At 42.4% G+C, this 21127-nt stretch overlaps 1 protein-coding gene across 4 annotated transcripts in view; it reads right to left on the bottom strand.

Annotated features, from left to right (window-relative positions):
* The window catches only part of amph (amphiphysin), an 88665-nt gene extending 86559 nt beyond the window's left edge, over positions 1–2106 (bottom strand). For all 4 annotated transcript variants that reach the window (XM_080725147.1, XM_080725146.1, XM_080725145.1 and 1 more), the window contains exon 1: positions 1974–2106. In XM_080725147.1, the coding sequence (XP_080581273.1) occupies positions 1974–2042 (69 nt within the window). In that variant the 5' untranslated portion in view covers positions 2043–2106. The remainder of the gene's footprint in view (positions 1–1973) is intronic.
* Positions 2107–21127: the final 19021 nt, after the last annotated feature.

The raw sequence follows: 21127 nt of genomic DNA on the forward strand, positions 1-21127 counted from the left end.
AGATACATAAAGCACTGTGTTCTATTCAATGTTATATGAGATACATAAAGCACTGTGTTCTATTCGTCTGTCTTTCAATGTTATATGAGATACATAAAGTACTGTGTTCTATTCAATGTTATATGAGATACATAAAGTACTGTGTTCTATCTGTCTGTCATTCAATGTTATATGAGATACATAAAGTACTGTGTTCTATCTGTCTGTCTTTCAATGTTATATGAGATACATAAAGTACTGTGTTCTATTCAATGTTATATGAGATACATAAAGTACTGTGTTCTATCTGTCTGTCATTCAATGTTATATGAGATACATAAAGTACTGTGTTCTATCTGTCTGTCTTTCAATGTTATATGAGATACATAAAGTACTGTGTTCTATCTGTCTGTCATTCAATGTTATATGAGATACATAAAGTACTGTGTTCTATCTGTCTGTCTTTCAATGTTATATGAGATACATAAAGTACTGTGTTCTATCCATCTGTCTTTCAATGTTATATGAGATACATAAGGTACTGTGTTTTATTCAATGTTCTATTCAATGTTATATGAGATACGTAAAGTGGATCCTGTGTAAATAAGCCGTAAAGCTTACTAGGATCTCCTTTTTGTTGACCTTGTACCAATGAACTGTACTGTCATGAAACTGTACCTTTTTCCCATGCAAAACGTCTAATAAATTCTCCAATCAATCAATTCCCTGGATGCTCATATCAGTGAAAACACCTATTTCATTCTTACACCAGTAGTAGAACTAGAATATAATAACAGTTATCAGAATCAACATCAACATGTGTGTTTGTTTGTTTGTTTGTTTCCTCCTGTGTGCTACTAGCTACACACACACACACACACACACACACACACACACACACACACACACACACACACACACACACACACACACACACACACACACACACTACTGGGTTATTAAAAGAAATACAATCCTCTTAGAGAGACAGAGAGAGACACGCACACACACACACTGAGAGAGAGAGAGAGAGAGAGAGAGAGAGAGAGAGAGAGAGAGAGAGAGAGAGAGAGAGAGAGAGAGAGAGAGAGAGAGAGTGTGTGTGTGTGTGTGTGTGTGTGTGTGTGTGTGTGTGTGTGTGTGTGTGTGTGTGTGTGTGTGTGTGTGTGTGTGTGTGTGTGTGTGTGTGCGCGCGCGCGTGCGTGCGTGCGTGCGTGTGACAGATGACAGCTAGGTTGTTATGATCAGGCCTATGCTAATATAGCAGGCCTATTATTATGATTAACCAATTAATAGCTACGCTACAATCATACATTAATTAATGTCATGATATGAACATCATTAATGTCATATTATAATGAGTTTAATGAATGAATTCTTATTAATTCTTGGTTTAATGAATGAATTCTAATTATTTATTAGTTGAATGAATGAATTCTAATTCAGCATCAGAAGCAGTCATCTCCATCCACCCGTCAGAGGTAAGATGGACGCATTGCCGTTACACCACAAACCGGCCCCCTATGGAATTATGTGACCACAGACGGAACCCCCGATTACAGTGGTCAGTTAATCAATAACAACAACGACGCAACAACACTAATAACAGCAGCACAGTATAAATAACCATGTGTGACCTGGGAACGGTAAAAACACCAAGCACCCTCTATCTTTAGAGAGAGGGTGCACGGAATTCGATAGGTCACCAATGCGGGTGTAACGGCGGTAGGTTAGGTGAAGCGCTGTTCATTTAGCAGAATGGTTTCTTTGAAGAAAAAACAGTCCTTCATAAAAATATGAAAACGTAGAAAAAAGCCATAAAAATTAACATTTTAATTCAAAACTTCTGAACCCATTCAACACTAATAAATGAATAAATAACATTCTACTGTTTGTGTGTGTGTAAGGAAAGGCCCGCAGCGGCCGCTAGAGCTCCAAACCGCCTGGAATCTGAGACATTATGATTATATATCTTATTATCGTAACGTCCTTACCTTCTCCTGCGCCCTGCTCAGTCTCTTCTGGACGTTCTTGGCGAAGATTCCCGTCTTTATTTCCGCCATGGTGTTGAGAGGAGATCACATAGAGAGAGCTGTGATGTAATTTATTACCGTTTTATACGTTAGAGAGAGAGAGAGAGAGAGAGAGAGAGAGAGAGAGAGAGAGAGAGAGAGAGAGAGAGAGAGAGAGAGAGAGAGAGAGAAACCTGAGAAGAGAGAGAGAAGCTTCAGCACCAAGGACAGAGAACATGGGGGAGGGGCCGTGGGGGGGGGGGGGGGGGGGGGGGGGGTGTTCTTAAAGAGACAGTATATACGGTGTTCTTAAAGAGACAGTATATACGTACTCGTCACTGTTGGGGGGAGCCTTACATTAAAGGAGTAGTTCACCACTTCACCCCCAAATGACCTTTTTCCTATTGATTACTCACGCCAGATGACAGATGGTGGCGTGAGTTATCGGATGGGGACCCAGATGCATTTGGGTCACAAACTCAACCTGAACTTTTGGACATTGTTTTATTCTATACACTCATCGGTGCACTCAGTGGGGTTTGACGATTATTGGAATCCAACAACCTAGCACTTTCAATACTATTGAACTCAAGGCTCCATGGCATGAGTAATCAAAGAAGGGCCTAATAGGATATATATATTTGTATGTCATCTAAGCCAGTGGCGTCAGTTCAGAAAAAGCTAAGGTATGGCAACATGACTGGTGTCTTGCACGCGCGCAAAGCACCAGTTATGTTGCCATACCTTAGCAACAGGCATGATACATTTATTTTAAGAAGTACATTTTATTTTTTCCCCATTTCTACGGTTTCTTGGGCTGGATATGGCAGCCTGGAACGGTTGTTCAAGTGCAGCTAAACTTGGCATGTTAGTAAACGAGCCACAATTAACAATAATGCATTGCACCTGTGCAGCTGACCTGCGGAACCTGGGAATATACGATTCTGTCAAGATGGGGAGAATATAATTATAATACCTTGTTAAAGTGACCATTTTGTTAAATTTTGCATTTGTAGTTATTTTACTGTAATTTAACAGCACAATATCCAGCACAGATAGACAAAGAGACATTCATGGATTTATATTTAAAAGTCACTTTTATTTTCCCCCTGAACCCAGGGTAGGGCAGCTGCATACCCCTGCCATACCCAGTTGACGCCCCTGATAAGCCCCAACACTTCCACAGTTGCTACACATTGCTGCAAAGCCCGTGTCAGGGTGCCCTCACACCAACATACCTATGAGAGTGGAATCTGCGTTCTGCCAATGCATTTCAATGATAAGGGAGCGTATTTTTGCAGAAATTCTCTGCTGGCATGAAACCGCTTCACTCTCATTGAAATGCATTGGCGGAACGCAGATTCCACTCTCATAGTTTTTTTAGTGTGTGGGCACCCTTAGCCAGACTAGTCATTGCCAGTGATGTAAAGTAACTAAGTACATTTACTTAAAGGGATATTCCACTTTCAACAGGGAGCAGTGGAAGGGTCTCTCTCCACATACACACCCATTGTAACTTCAAACTCCATTTTAACCATGATAGATTCATTAAAAACGCCCATTATTTTTTTTCTGGAGACTCATTTTACCTTCCTAATACGTGAGCAGGCCGTGTTTTTTCGATAACTTTTTTCATTTATTGTTAATAATTATTTGGGAAAATGGAAAAAATGAAATACAAAAAAATAATTATTAAAATAAATGAAAAAAGTTATCGAAAAAACACGGCCTGCTCACGTATTAGGAGGGTAGTATGAGTCACCAGAAAAAAACAATGGGTGTTTTTAATGAATCTATCATGGTTAAAATGAAGTTTGATGGTTAAAATGGAGTTTGAAGTTATAATGGGTGTGTGTGGGGAGAGGCCCTGGGCCTGGAGGGCCTGGTAACATTTACATCAAATATCTAAATATTCAATCAAGCAAATTAAAAATTGTTCAGGGTGTTCATAAAAGCCTGATTAGATGATAAAATTACCAAAAGTTTTTTTGAAAGTGAAATATCCCTTTAACCCTCTAAGGCCCGCATTAAGAAATACTTGAAATAAAAATTTGAAAAAAATCAGATGGTGTTGTAGGAGTCCTATTAAGAGGAAAATGTAATGTTTTTTTCAAAAAAATGTTTTTTGTAAGATTTTATAGCCATAAATCAAAAATCATAAATCATGCTCTAATTTACATATGGGGGATATTTTTCACAATAACAACATATGTACATGTTCTAGACATTCTAATGATCACCAAAAAAATAGTACAGGCATTTTACTTATGTTTTTGTGAGGTATAGCTTCCATGAAAAAGTGAGATGTTGTTCGTCAAAACTCTGGAATTTCAGCGGGTGTGGCGGGTGTGAATGTCAGCCCCTGTGGGGGGTATTTATATGCAAATATTGTGGCCAATGGCATTGTAATACTAAACAATAGAATCCAATGGTGGTGTTTAGGTGGTAGGGGGAGCTAAAATAAAATGATTTAAACCTTTTTTTGGATAAAATACAAACGTTGTAATATTACAACCGTGGGCCTTAGAGGGTTAAGTACCGTACTTAAGTACACTTTTGAGTCATTTGTACTTTACTTGAGTAATTCCAATTTCCAATACTTTTACTTCTACTCCACTACATCTCGGATCCAAACATTGTACTTTTACTCCACTACATTTATATAAAAACTTTAGCTAATAGTTACTTTGCAGATATAAATTATAATATTGTAAAACATACAAAGACCACTTTAGCCCTATTTTATACCTTGGCTATTTGAAAATAGTAGATATACAAGCTCACAACGCGTCACGATGCAACGCGTTGTGAGCTTGTTGATCGGCTTTTCAAACATTTCGTACCTTTACTTTTACTACTTTTAAGTACATTTTGATGCCAATATCTTTGTACTTTTACTCATTATTTCACTCATTACTTCCATTCATTCTAGAAATACCTGAGTAAAAGTATTCATGCTGTATTGATACTTTTACTTAAAGCAGCTATAGTCAACCTTTTCTTGAAAAACAGATGCTAAATTAAAAATAAAATTCGAAAATATTTTATAAAAGAAATACGCTTCATACATGTGTTTCTGTTCAAAAATGTCCACGAAAAGCATAAAATAATGATAAAATAATCATTTTGGCCGTTGTCAGACCGACACTTTTTTTTACATCCTAATCTATTCTTTTATATGGATTGATAGGATGTAAACAAATAGGCCAAAATGATTATTTTATCATTATTATATATCACGCTTTTTGTGGAAATTTTTGAACAGAAACACGTATATGAAGCATATTATTTTATTAAATATTTTCGAAACATTATTTTTATTTGAGCATCCGTTTTTCAAGAAAAAGTTGATAGCTCCTTTAAGTATAAAATGTGAGCAGTTTTTCCACCAGTGGTCATTGCAGGGTTAAACAAGACATTGAAGGGTAAATATAGGCGTGATCATCATCATACCCTCATGTTCATCATCATAATTTACATCTCATATCCAAACATTGTATTGTGTTTGCAGTGCCTGTGGATGCTGCCTTGGTCCACTTGGGGGCAGTAGAGGGCTTTGTTCAGATTGCAGTGTTTTTACGGAGTGGAAGGCAGGGTTGCCAAACCCTCCTGAAACCAGCAGGAGTCTCCTGAATTCTGAGGTGCTCCTGAATTGTCATTTCTCCTGAATTTCTCCTGGATTTGGTATCAAACTTCCAAAGTGGATTATACCTATTATTATTGTTATATATTGTTGCATATCCTGTAGTAAGAATCCCCTGGTCTAGACCAGTGGTTGCCCGGGACCCAAACTAGAGAAAATAGCAGATCTATACAAGCTCACAGTGTCGCTTCGTGTCGCGTTGTGAGCTATTTTCACTACATCCACATTTTCTTAACCTGACTTGCGTCAGATGGTGGCAGTAGTGCGTAGGCTACCGCTCTACTTTACCATCTGAGATCTCTCGGTGGGAGTTGATAACGCTCGTAAAGCCCCGGGCGGGACCAATCAGCGGCAGCTACGGGCGGGCTCTGAGCGGCTCTGAGCGGCTCTGAGCCAATAGAGTCTGATTGCAGACCACGTGGATGCAGACAGGTTAATATGAGTGGTTGGAGTTGCACTCCCAGACTGTGATAGAGAGACGGCCACATCCAATCACCTGCTAAAGAATTTGAAAAAATGGGCCGCCCCTTACATCGGGTCTGCCCGAGAGATCCCAGATGATGGTAAGCAGAGCGGTATGCAGCCAGGCATACGCACTGCTGCCATTATCTGGCGCAGTCAGGTTAACATTTTCTATTTCTACCAGTAAGACTCCCTAATATATGTGACAGATCCATATTGATGAGATGAGAGTAGACATACTGTGTACCGATTTGCGTGATTTTAGGGCAAAATCTGTAGAAGTGTCAAAAAATTAGTTTGAAAAAATCGGCTTGAAGGTGGCGCTATATGGGACAGATCCATGTTGATGACATGAGTGTAGACATACTGTGTAATAAAAGTGTGACGTGTGACGTGTGACAGACAGACGGACTGACTGACGGACTGACGGACAGCTGGTGGAGGTTTTGATAGTAAGTGCGACCTGACGGTCGCAATTATATCTTTTCATGGAATTCCTTTAATTTTTAAGTATTTCTTTTGAAAAATGTTTGATTTCATGATTTTTTTTATTTTTTTATTCCTGGATTATTATCATTTATTTATTTTTGCTATGTGGTCCGCGGCCCACAAATGGGTCCCCGAGCCAGGGTTTGAGAGACACTGGTCTGTGTGGAAGCCAGCCTCGCTGCCTTGCCAAAGGGACCTTTATCCCAGCGGGGCGTTGAGCCGTCAACTCTCCCATCACACCCAGTAGGACATGGAGCTCTGAAAGGCCAGGATCACCTAAAATAATCATATTTCAACTGGGAAATGATCATATTTCAACTGGGAAATGATCACATTTCAACTGGGAAATGATCACATTTCAACTGGGGACCAACAGGGGGTCCGGGACCCCTAGAGTTACTACAGGGGGTCCTTCAAATCTTTATATTAACAACTTGAACCCTAGTGTCCATATTCTGAGAACTGTAGCCAAATATATCCGATCTACAACGCCTCGCACTGCGAGGCGTTGTGAGTTTGTAGATCTGCTATTTTCGGCAAAGAGCTTTGGTGTAGAGGGGAAAAAGAGCAGACTAAGTACAGAGTGAAAGGTCAAGTTTATTAAGTATTGATGGTTCAAGTGGTTAAATATTTTAAAACACAAATTGACATGAATCCAAAATACACTGATGATTGTGGTGTCAAACAATGAAACTATATGGAATCTATGAACAGGTAGTGGGGGTCCCTGCTTCATCTCTCTCTCAGCTATAAGGGGTGCTTGGCTTTAAAACGTTGAAGACACCTGTTTCACAATCATTATCATTATACCAGTAAGACTCCCTAATCGGGAGATAAGCGACCGTCAAAATGTGTAGGAGCAGTGTCCAAAAATGTTTTTTTGAAAAATCAGCCTGATGGTGGCGCTATATGGGACAGATCCATGGTGATGACATGAGTGTAGATCAAGTTGTACCGATTTGCGTGATTTTAGGTCAAAATGTGTAGGAGCAGTGTCCAAAAATGTATTTTGCTAAAATCTGCCTCATGCTAGAAGAGGGTCATGTGAGTTTGATGGTTGTGGTTTGGCAGGCAAGGAGTGTGTGTGTGTAAAATTTGGCATGGATCGGGGCAACGGTTGCGGAGATATGAGCAGGGCAAAAGTGTGATGTGTGACAGACTGACTGACTGACAGACTGACGGACAGCTGGTCGAGGTTTTGATAGTAACTGCGACCTGACGGTCGCAATGAAAGCGATATGGATCCAGGTTATGTCATAAAGCTGTGTAGTGTCAACATTCTCTCTGCTGGCTGTCCTGACTTCCTCATCTCCAGCAGAGTGTTTCCAACAAGGTCAACGCACTCTCTCTGTTTGTAGAATATCATCCCTGTTTACTTAAATGTCCTGTTGGCCCTCCAATCACTCTCTCTGTCTGTTGCTCTGCTGCTATTTTAGAAAAAGACCTGGAGTGAACTCTTGCGTGTGGAGTGCAGGGGGTCATGGATATGTCCCACCACGTTCCCATGTATGCCCTGGGTGGGGTTGGCCGAAAGGGCCTTTCTGTGTGGCGTTTGCATGTTCTCCCCGTGTCTCCCAGAGTAGATATGAACTTTATGTTTAGTTTGTGTGTTTTAAAGGGATATAGGCGCTACATAAATAACGTTTACATCAGGGGTCTTCAACAGGGGGTCCGGGACCCCTAGGGGGTCCTCAGAGTTACTACAAGGGGTCCTCCAAATCTTCCATATTATAGTTATAGTTATTATATTAACAACTTGAACCCTAGTGTCCATATTCTGAGAACTGTAGCCAAATATAGCAGATCTACAAGCCCTGAAGGGGCTTCATAATTAGCCCTATTCACGCCCCGCCCACTCAGCAACTTCCTGGTGCTGACGTCACGCTTTGAAGGGTAAAACCCTGCTAAAAGCCCATAGAGTTAACACAGAAATCACACATTTAATGCAATTTCCGAATAGTAAAGTATAAAATATGGCTAGCATGATCAAGAACACAAGATAGCAAAAGGCACAAAAAAGGCTAAAGGCTAAGTCCAGCGATTTCTGTGTGGCTTTTAGCAGGGTTTACCCTTCAAAAGCCGCGTCTCAAGTCCTTAAATAATTCCTATTTCCTTCACTTGTTTCCTATTTCCTGATATGTTACTCCCGCCCACTGGGAGTTGGCCTATCACCCGTGATGTTGTCATCAGAAATGGCCAATGGGACATTTCCTCTTCTCTATTTCCTCAATGGGAGGGACTAACATACAAGCAAGGAAATAGTAAATAGGATTGATTTAAGGACTTCAGACGCAGCCAAAGAATGTCTCAGCAAGAATGGACACGGCGTGTTTTTGGCGTCCACTGCGCCACTCTCGGTGGCAAAACTACCACCGGAAGTTTGGTGAATAACATTGGAGCCTACGAGCGCCGGCTGGGGCAGGTCATGAACAAAAAATAATTCTGAACAATAGAGACCTTTGTTGTATAATCGCTCCAGCAATATAAAAGAAGACATATCACAGGTATTTTTACAATCGCTTGCTTTTCGATGTGCACAGTGCATAATGTTATTGAGGCAGCTAAACAGCGGCAAGTATTGTTTCTGTCTCTGAGCTATCGCGAGATTTGGATTCCAGACAGGGAATGGTGGAGAGTCTCACGATACTAGCTAGTTCAGAAACGTAAATTGTGCTCTTTAGATGCCTCTATAATGTTATACAGTGTACTCACCGAAAAGCAACACAGCACAAAACAATGTGTTCTTTTACAGTATATTCCTTAGCTGAGTGTTTTATAAAGGTCTCTATCGTTCAGAATAATTTTTTGTTCATGAGCTGCCCCAGCCGGCGCTCATATACTCCAATGTTATTCACCGTACCTCTGGTGCCAGTTTTGACACCGAGAGTGTCATGGCGGATGGCCATGGAGCCTAAAATGACGTCGGTGTCCATTCCTTCTTTGATCTTCCTTGGACGCAGCTAAAGCTGACGCCAGCACCAAGGAAGTTATTTAAGAAGGAATGGAAACACGTGACCACTTGGCATCTGCCATGTCTGGCTATGAAGCTCACCATGGGTGCCAGAACTCGCACCGGGAGTGCGATAATGTCAGTGAAGCCACCGCAGTTTTCCCAGTGACCCTGAGCGCAACGGTGGGGGCCGATGGGCAATAGCCTTCCCACACTCCCCCGCCCCCACCGTTGCGCTCAGGGTCGTTGGGAAAACCACGTACGGTCGCGTCAGTGAATGGAGCCGGCTTGATCAGCTCATGAACAAACCTGGAACAAAAACTATTTATAAACGACTGAGACCTTTGTCATCTAATCTGTTCAGGAATATAAAAGAAGACATATCAAAGGTATTTTTACAATCACTTGCTTTTCGATGTGCACAGTACATAATGAAATAATAATAATAATAACGGGTAATAATAATCGTTTCTGTCTCCGAAGTCTCGCGAGATTTGGTTCCCAGACAGGAAACGGTGGAAGTCTCGCGATACTTGGCTCGTTTAGAAACATACTTTTTGCTCTTTAGATACTGCTATAAAATGACACAGTGCACACATCAAAAATCCACACAGCACAAAACAATGTGTGACATGCCTTCTTTTATTTTCCTGAGCTGAGTATGTTATAAAGGTCTCACCTTTTCATAAATAGTGTTTGTTCATGAACTTCATGTGAGCTGCTGGGAGGCTGCTCCACAGTCTTCCACCAAACTTCCGGCTGCAGTTTGGCACCCATGGTGCGACAAATCTGCCGGTTGGAACTGCGAGATAGCGAAAGGGGCGTGGCTGTCTGTACCTCTTTATTTACCTTGGTCAGCACCAGGAAGTTGCTGAGAGATTTGCTGAGTGGGCGAGGCGTGAATAGGGTCCATGGTCCTTGAGGAACCCCAGAGAGCCTTTATGTTTCTGAAGGTTTTACATATTTGCTGAGAGGAGAGAACTGTGTGATTTTTGCAAGTCGACTCGACTCAGTAAAACGTTGCGTTGAAGTCGACTTTATCGTTTGATGATGTCATCACATCACACACGACCCCCCAGTTATTTTGGTGGGTCCCCAGATGATTAACTTAATGTGAAACATTGTTTTCTCACTCAACAGTAAACAAACCAACATAAAGTTAAAGTTTATAGAGGGCTTAGTCGTTTTTTTTCATAGCTGCCCCTGTTGCTAGATTTCGGCTGCCCCTGTTGCTAGATTTTGCGGACCCTCTCATAACTAACAGAGTAGATAGTCCTTAGGCTAGTGTGGTTATTTCTTTAGCTTTAAAGTTAGTATTTTTTTATTGGATTGTGTTTACACAACGTCCTGAGACCAACCAAACCGCTGTTTTGACCTCACAGGCACCCTTACTTGTCAAACGACTCCTTTAATCTATCTAGGTCGTCCTCAGACGAGCCCTCCATCGTTGTTTCCAGTCATCTCGGTTCTCCATACATCTGGCCAGCTCATTGGTGTTCTGTGTCCCTACGTCTTCCTTGAGTATGTCCACGTATGTTCTTGTGGGACGTCCTCGCGACCGGTGCCCATGTGTTGGCTCCCACAGTACCAATTTGCTGGCTGGAAGCTCCTGGTGTCTTTGGCAGTGTCCTGCTAGTCTCATTCTTCTGGTGGCAATTTTCTCGCTTACCCTTGGTATTCCCTCATACAGGCTCCTGTTGGTAACATGTGCGCTCCTGTTGATGTTGAGTACTGCACGCAACATTCTAGTGTAGCACCCATTTAGAGACTTCTGCAGGGTTGGCTTCAGGGTCCAGCATTCACTGCCATAGAGGAGAACAGACTCCACTGTTGCAAAGAAGAAGCTAAGTTTGATTTGGCGGGGGAGGCTAGAGTTCCATACACTGTTCATGCCGTTCAGGGCCCTCCAAGCGAGTGCCTTCCTTACTTTGAGGTCTTTCTCAGTTGAGTCGACCCATGCACCCAGGTACTTGAAGTCCTTGACTTCCTTCAACACAGCTCCTTCTGTTGTTTAAAAAGGAAGAGTAAGTGATTTCATTTAATTCAAGTACTAGTTACTATAGAGTGTTATGTTCTGATAGTACTAGTTACTATAGAGTGTTATGTTCTGATAGTACTAGTTACTATAGAGTGTTATGTTCTGATAGTATAGTTACTATAGAGTGTTATGTTCTGATAGTACTAGTTACTATAGAGTGTTATGTTCTGATAGTACTAGTTACTATAGAGTGTTATGTTCTGATAGTACTAGTTACTATAGAGTGTTATGTTCTGATAGTACTAGTTACTATATAGTGTTATGTTCTGATAGTACTAGTTACTATAGAGTGTTATGTTCTGATAGTACTAGTTACTATAGAGTGTTATGTTCTGATAGTACTAGTTACTATAGAGTGTTATGTTCTGATAGAGTTATGTCACCTTGTCTCCTGTGAGGAGAAAAAAGCAGTTTCAAAAACTGTTGGGTGACACGTTTTCCTCCAATCAGGATAGAGTGTGCCTCCTCCAATCATGGTCGAGTGGGGGTGAGCTCATAGATCATAGAATATTATGCCTTGCAATGAATCCACATAGCGAGTTCAGATCAGATGATTGTAAGTCTGATGGCTGTCTTCCAAATAAGGAGTTCAACACTGATGTCATCAATATGATGTAAGTTTTGCCCAAATATGGAGTTGGGTTTGCGCGGCTGTACCAATATAAGGATTAGCGTGTGGAACAACACTGTATTGTTTTCCAGAGACTTGAAGAATTCATTCGGTTGATATTGTCCACAATGTGGCGCTGGACCTTGCATCTGAACAGTGGAACAAAGAGATCCTTGGATGCTGCTGTAGCAGTGGAACACAAACTGTACTCCTTTGGAGGCTACTGTGACTTGAATGACAGGGACCAGATTGCAGTGCATGTCTTCAACACAGTGTCTTTGCGTTGGATTAAGTTGCCTCCTGTGACAACTGGAAGAGAAGAACTTCCCCCTGAGGTTCCCTCCAACTGTGTGTTGCACTCAGCTGTGCTCATAGAAGATACTGTCTACCTCGTGGGGGGTGTGGTGAATTTCCAGATAGAGGAGGATGCCGATTGTATTAATATCCAGGGGAACTACTCCAACATTGTTTATGGATTTGATGTCGACACTCACAGATGGTCAAGGCCCAGTGTTTCTGGAACAGTTCCAGAGGGGAGGTGTGAGCAATCAGCCTGTGTCTTGGGGAAGGTCATGTATGTCTATGGAGGAACAGGAGGATACAACCAGCTGACTGGACGCAATAATGACATCTACAAGTTGGACACCAACACAATGATCTGGTCTTTAATGAACACCACAGGCACTCCTCCATCTGCTTCATCACAACACTCTGCCACCATCATCGGAACAAAGATGTTTGTATTTGGGGGCCGTCCGGACCACGACAACACCATCAGAGTGTTTGACACAGAGTCCAACTGCTGGATGAACACACCTTCTGCACAGGTTCTTCCAGAAGGACGCTGTGCTCATTCAGCCTTTACTTACCATGGAGAGCTGTACATATGTGGTGGATACAACAGTCATCTGAAGCAGAACTTTAATGATGTGTGGAAATTTAATCCAGAGACCTTCTCCTGGAAGAAGGTTGAGACCAAGGGAGAACAGCCTGTTTGGATGACTTGTATGTCCTGTTGCATGGTGGGAGATCGTATCATCCTCTTCAGAGGACTCAGAGACAAACCCAGTATCCTGTCCATCTTAGACTTGAGTCCTAGTCTTAAGACATTATGCAAGCTAGCAGTTCTTCAGTACGGTCTGGAGCAGTCTGAACTCCCACATGACATCAGGTGGGAACTGGCAGCCATGACAGCAACTGAATAAACACTAACCACCAATGACAACGTTTCTGTCTCTGGTGGATTCTAACCCATGATAACACCAGTCAGTTTTCAGGCTGTCTCTTTATAAGTACAGAGAAAGTTAGACGTTCATCTCTGGTAGCTTAATTGTTTGTAAAGGTTTTAGACATTTTTGTCAGTAATAAATATACCATATAGTGTCATAGACCATAGACCTTTAACTTCTGGTTTAAACTTTGACATAAACATTTTTCATCTTCCTTCCTACACTTTGTGCGTTGTAAAGTGGTGTCAACTAGCCTATTCCACACTCATTTAAGGAAACGTAACACTTGTTTAAAGGAACATGGGGGCTTCATGCCCCTTCAAGTTAACACACAGGGAGGACCCGGTGGCACTGTGGGTAGTGCTGTCGCCTCACAGCTAAAAGGTCCTGGGTTCGATTCCCGCCTAGGGAAGCAGTAGGCGCTGGGGGGCGTGTTCTCTCCTCCGCGTCATCAGTGCCCATACCCTAGGTGGGGTTGGCGAAAGGGCATTTCTGTGTGGAGTTTGCATGTTCTCCCCGTCTCCTATGGTAGGTATAAACATGTAGTAATACTGATCTCTGTACTGCCTCCCCCTGGCCAGCCGGGGCGCCTGATGAATTTTCCCCATTCTAATCAAGGGGGAACGTCAGCCAGTCAGTCAGCCAGCCAGCCAGCCAGTCAGTCAGTCAGTCAGTTTTCCCCATTCTAATCAAGGGGGAACGTCAGCCAGCCAGTCAGTCAGTCAGTCAGTCAGCCAGCCAGTCAGTCAGTCAGTCAGTCAGTCAGTCAGTCAGTCAGTCAGCTAGCCAGCCAGCCAGTAATTACACATTTTTACACTCTATGGTTCTATGGGTTTGTTGTTGCGACCGTAGGTCGCATTTACTACCAAAACCTCCACGGGCTGTCCGTCAGTGAGTCAGTCCGTCAGTCACACGTCACACGTCACACTTTTGTCCTGCTCATATCTCCACAACCGTTGCCCCCATCCATGCCAAATTTTGCACACACACTCCTTACCTGCCAAACTACAACCTCCAAGGACCCCCGCAGCTCCAGAGAACCCCAGGTCCCTGGGGGACCCCCAGGTGTAAAAAAGTGTCCGTCCGTGAGTCATACGTCACACGTCACACTTTTGCCCTGCTCATATCTCCACAACCGTTGCCCCCATCCATGTCAACTTTTGCACACACACTCCTTACCTGCCAAACTACAACCTCCAAGGACCCCCGGAGCTCCAGGGACCCCCAGGTCCCTGGGGGACCCCCAGGTGTAAAAAATGACCACATGTGCGAAAATGACCAAATGACCACCCCAACGGGGCTGCTCACGGGGAATTCCTGGGGACCACCCACTCCTGGTGCTCCAGAACGGATGCAAAAGTGGTGGCGCCCCCAGTGGAGGACCCCCTCCACTGCAGCTCACATAAAATGCCGTAACTCGGGCTAGGAGCGTCCGGGAGAGCCGGGGCCGGTACCTATTCGTCCGCCAAGGCAACGCGGAGACCCCACCCCTCATTTCTCACATGCCCCTCTTCTAGCGCCACCTTCAGGCCGATTTTTAAAACACATTTTTGGCCACTGCTCCTACAGTTTGGCCCCTAAAATCACGCTAATTGCTACACAGTATGTCTACACTCATCCCATCAACATGAATCTGTCCCATATAGCGCCACCTTCAGGCCGATTTTTAAAAACACATTTTTGGACACTGCTCCTACAGATTTTGCCCTAAAATCACGAAAATCACTACACACTATGTCTACACTCATGTCATCAACATGGATCAGGAAGATTTTGGAAAAACACATTTTTGCCCTATTTGTGGAGATAAGTGACCTACGGTCGCTTATCTCCCGATTAGGGAGTCTTACTGGTGACATCATGCTCTGATGTCACTGTGATGTCAGGGGAACCACTCTTAACAGAATGGGTTGCTGCTCTGACATCACGCTCTGGTTTGATGCCCCTTTTATGCCCATATATGGTCGACAATGTGATGTCAGAACATGCCCATTTATGGGCATTCCCAGATCACACTTGCTAATTAATTACATCCTTGTCCGTTATATGCCCATATATGTCATCAATATCAAGGGCATATCTGGGAGTGCCCATATTTGGTAATGCGAATATGGGCACGATTCGATAACGACGAAATATAACTCATGTACAGTAATTGGCCCACTGGCTTGTCACTTTGTCATGATCTGAAATGGCAAATCTTTGAGTAGCAGCAGCGCTATAGAGAGAGATCTCTCTCTATAGCGTGAAATGAGGGCCTCTCCAACTCTTTTTTCCTGGGCTGAATCAGGGGCCCAGCACGTCCCTGCCACGTTGTATAAATGCACGCTGTTGTAAGATGGACTGTACAGTAGCTTGTACAGTAGACTGTACAGTAGCTTGTACAGTAGACTGACTGTACAGTAGCTTGTACAGTAGACTGACTGTACAGTAGCTTGTACAGTAGACTGTACAGTAGCTTGTACAGTAGACTGACTGTACAGTAGCTTGTACAGTAGACTGTACAGTAGCTTGTACAGTAGACTGACTGTACAGTAGCTTGTACAGTAGACTGTACAGTAGCTTGTACAGTAGACTGACTGTACAGTAGCTTGCCTTGCAGGGGACATTTATTGCCCCTGGATTAGAGTAGCAAAACACTCCTCTTTGAAAGGACAACTTTGTTTTTTTACAACAAGGGTTCATATTTTAGATTGTAATTAGAGAAACGAAAAGATGAGTGTTAAATTGTTTTCATTTACTGTTTTCTATATTGTTTTAGTGATTTTATTATTTTCATTTCAGTGGGTGGGGGCATGCGTACAAATGGCTAAATATTTATTTTTAGACACAATAAGCCGTCAATTTCTTTGTTACTATTTACACCAGCCCCCATAATTCACATCTTTGCGGCGCATCTTGGGAATGGGCTTATTGTGTCTAAAAATACATATTTAGCTGGGGGCATGCATGCATGCAAATCAAAATCGGTAAAATCACAAATGATAGAAAGCAGCAAATGAAAACATTTTAACACTCATCTTTTCTTTTCTCTAATGACTATCTAAAATATGAACCCTTGTTGTAAAAAATAAATAAAAATAAAGTTGTCCTTTAAAGGAGTAATACAGACCAAAATAGGACCCCCCCTGAATGAGAATCTTCCCACAGACGTTCTTACCTGGTTAGGGTTGATATGCCTCATTTCTGCCCCTGTTCTGAGATCTGTAGATTAGTCCCCACTGCTAAAACGGTCTCTATCCAAAAGCGCTCATTTTGGCCGCATCAAAACTTTTTTTTTTTTTATGAATCGTCCAGACATGCTTCCTAGACATACCAGACACGATGTTGTAGCCTGTGAAGGGTAAATAGCCTGTTTAACAGGGCTAAGGAAAGCAATGCTGCCTCGAGCTCCCGTGAGATTCTCGCGAGACTTCCGCTCTAGCTCTTGGAGCGAGGCAGGAAGTGGCCGTGCTCATTGCTTTGTTTACATAGAATGCGTCTCGCTAAAACACCCTGTGTGGTTTCTGTAGGAAGCATGTCTATACCATTCATAAAAGATTTAGTTTTTGGAAGCGGCCAAAATGTGTGCTTTTGGATTGAGACGATATAAGCCCGTTTTAGAGGTGTGGACTAATCTACAGATCTCAGAACAGGGGCAGAAATGAGACATATCAACCTAACAAGGTAAGAAGGTATGTGGAAACATTCTCATTCAGGGGGGGTCCTATTTTGGTCTGTATTACTCCTTTAAAACTGAAGCCCCCAATTTAGATTTGAATTCATTGCCTCATTCACATACAGAAAAGCCAAGCTAATGGTTTGCTTGGTAATTCAATGTATTCTCTATGCAAACCAGCTTTTAAAATGTCCAAGCTGGAAAAAAGCTTGGTCATTTTTAAAGCTGGTTTGCATAGAGATTACATTGAATTACCAAGCAAACCATTAGCTTGGCTTCTCTCAGTGTGAATGCAGCATAAGTGTTTGAATAACTAAAGTTTTCAAATCATTGTAGTGGAGTAAAAGTAGCCTACACTATTTGCCTCTGAGATGTAGTGGAGTAGAAGTAAAAGTACTGAAAAATGGAAATACTACAAGGTAAAGATACAGTACCTCTAAATTGTACTTAAAGGAGTAGTTCACCTTCAGAATGTGTTTGTTCTATTGATTAGTCAAGCCATGGAGACTTGAGTTCAATACGATTTGTTTGTATTTGTTTTTGTATGTGATTATTGAACTCAAGTCAGAGTAATCAATGGAAAACAAGTCATGTTGTGGGTGAACTACTCCTTTAAGTACAGTACCTGTGGTTACTTAACACTACTCCTTTAAGTACAGTACCTGTAGTTACTTAACACCACTGTGGGTGAACTACTCCTTTAAGTACAGTACCTGTGGTTACTTAACACCGCTGGCCCTGACTTCATGTTGTGGGTGAACTACTCCTTTAAGTACAGTACCTGTGGTTACTTAACACCACTGTGGGTGAACTACTCCTTTAAGTTAACACCACTGTGGGTGAACTACTCCTTTAAGTACAGTACCTGTGGTTACTTAACACCACTGTGGGTGAACTACTCCTTTAAGTACAGTACCTGTGGTTACTTAACACCACTGTGGGTGAACTACTCCTTTAAGTACAGTACCTGTGGTTACTTAACACCACTGTGGGTGAACTACTCCTTTAAGTACAGTACCTGTGGTTACTTAACACCACTGTGGGTGAACTACTCCTTTAAGTACAGTACCTGTGGTTACTTAACACCACTGTGGGTGAACTACTCCTTTAAGTACAGTACCTGTGGTTACTTAACACCACTGTGGGTGAACTACTCCTTTAAGTACAGTACCTGTGGTTACTTAACACCACTGTGGGTGAACTACTCCTTTAAGTACAGTACCTGTGGTTACTTAACACGGCTGGCCCTGACTTCCGAGTGCTTTCTAACCAGGTCAATGCACTCCGCCACTGTTTGCAGCCGTAATCTTCCCTGTTTGCTTAAGGCATTTAGGCCTAGAATCATTGAATGCTTTAACTATTGAAAAATAGCAGATCTACAAGCTCGCAGCGCGTAGATCTGCAATTATTTTGGAAAATCATTGAATATCTCATTCAAGTGAACAGTTGTAACTCAAATATTTGCTTCTGGGGGGGTCCCTGATACATAATATTTTGAGACGGCCAAATACATATAATTCTAGGGGGTCCTTGACATGAAAGAGTTTGAGAACCACTGACGTAGAAACATGCATTTTTTCAAAAAACCTTAGAAGTATTTAGAAGACGCTTCGGGTAAAAATTGGGTCAAAATTCAAGATGTGAGCTTGTAGATCTGCTATTTTTTTAAATAGTTAAAGCATAAAAAATAACAATACGCAACTAGAGATACTGTTCCTACGAAACAGTGTGGGCTCGCTCGTGACTATATTCTGCAACGTGCTAACTGTCATGTGAAGCTCAACCAATACCCCAGCTAACACCACTCCCAGATTATCCACAACTCAATTGCACCTCATTGGCTAAGGGCCCTGCCTTTGTACTGCCTGCGACGGAACTCACTATATATAACTAATGAAGACTAATGAACACAGTGTTGTCGCCTTTCAGGCGAGCCCACAGTAATGCGGACCCGGCCGGTCTAAACGGGTTAAATGAGCTGATAGTCTCCATTCAGGATGTCTGGCTGTTGTCCTGTTGTCCTGGTGGTAGGGCAGACCTACAGTGAACCCAGAGAGACCATGTGGAGCCTGGTTCACCTCCGTTCAGCCTCATTCACAACCACCAGGAATAAACTGTCCCATAGTCACCTATTATTAAACTCTCCTGTCCAGGGACACATAGGCAAGGGGGGGCAATGCCCCCCTAAATGCTCTGTCTGCCCCACCAAACATGATGGCACGCAAACATCAAAAAATTCAAAAATATGAAACTATTTTAAATGTTATGCTATACGACTAGGTAGATCAGTGGTTCTCAACCTGGGGGTCCCCAAATATTATTTTGGGGGGTCCCCAGATGATTAACTTAATGTGCAACAAGTGTATAGAGGGTATCTGCACATTTCTAAAGTGACAATTTAAGGGCTTTTTAATTCCTCTAAAATGACAAATTAAACATTGTCCAAATTGTGTACAAATATTAGAGGCAGAAATTGTGAAAATAGCTGATCTACATGCTCGTTTGTGAGGCGCTGTGAACATGTAGATCTGATATTTTCACAATAGAACAATAGTCAGTTAAACTATGATTATTTGGGGGGGTCGCGGCCTGAAAAGGTTGTGAACCACTGAGGTAGATGGATCGATAAACTGATAAGATATTAGAGAGAGATAGATAGAGATACCAGGGCCCCCCAAAAAGGAGAAGAAAATGGTAATTGGGTTGTGGCGCGAGGCTAACCAGCCCACCCTGTAAAACAACTCATTACAGATACGCCAACAAGTGTGATGCTGTAGCCTGATGCAGGTGTTAAGGCCCTTTTCCACCGGCAGCGATAACGATGACGATAGCCATAAAATATCACAGCGATAATTATGCCTTCACATTGATGTCCGATAAAGTTATCGGACATCAATGTGAAGAGGCGCCAATTAACCTCGAGCTGTTTGTCCGAGACCCAGTTCCATATCACTGTGATCTTAACCACATCGTTGTTGATCCTAACGATGTAGTTGTCGGCTATTGTTGTCTGTATCAGTGTTGGGTGGATGCTGCCGATCCACTTCAATTGAAAACCCACTTTTTTAAATCGTTATCGTCATCGTTATCGCTGCCGGTGGAAAAGAGCCTTAAGACCTGTTGTTTGTACTGTGGTATAAGTGTGCCAAAATGCGTAGTTTGTTGTCGTTGGATGACATTTCTGTCCACAAACCAAACTAGTCAGAGCGTTTCAGGCAAAAATCGTGCACTTTATGATAGAAGCATGTCATTTGGCACACAGTTAGAACATGCCATATGGATCATTTTTGGCTATAGGGGCATCACAGATTTGTCTTGGGAAACTTGTGGGAGCCAAACAAATTTGGGCTCTCATAGACTTTACTATACCGTACAATCTATCAGATAAACCACCAAACAACTCACTCACACACTCACACACTCACGCTCTAACGCTCTAACGCTTATCTACGTTTATCTATTCACTCGCTTTAGCAACTGATCCCAAAGTTCTCATAGTATTGGCCATTAGCATTATACCAACGGTGACGGAGCCCGAATTTCATTTCTCCCAAATTAAAGCTGTTTATTAGCGTTTTCTTAGCCTGTTGTCAGGGTTACGGTCCGTTCCTCCAGGCCATGGGATCTGTAGCCCCACACACACACCCCTCTCTCTCACAGTTAGGAATGTGCATTCTCTCTCTCTCTCTCTCTCTCTCTCTCTCTCTCTCTCTCTCTCTCTCTCTCTCGCTTTCACCAGGTGCGTTTGATGTGTGTCTCATCTTCCAACGGGTATGAAAAAACTATGTGGAGCAAGCGCATACATTATGCCTTACATTATGATGCTCCCACATATTCTCACGCACGCACCAGTTACAGTAACTTTCCCCACAACCCACACTCTGCACATATTTTGGAGCACATATCTTCGAACGGGTAAGGTCTATAATACTAAACATTAATATGCTTTAAGTAGCATGTGAGGGGTCAAACTAGGTGTTTTTCAGGATTCTGAGTCCAATGCAAGCATTTGTTTTGCACGAAAAACATTCCTTTCTGAAAAAACGTCCCTGACAAA

The sequence above is a fragment of the Nannobrachium achirus genome (genome assembly GCF_963921795.1).
Source record: "Nannobrachium achirus genome assembly, chromosome: 5".
NCBI classification, from domain to species: domain Eukaryota; kingdom Metazoa; phylum Chordata; class Actinopteri; order Myctophiformes; family Myctophidae; genus Nannobrachium; species Nannobrachium achirus.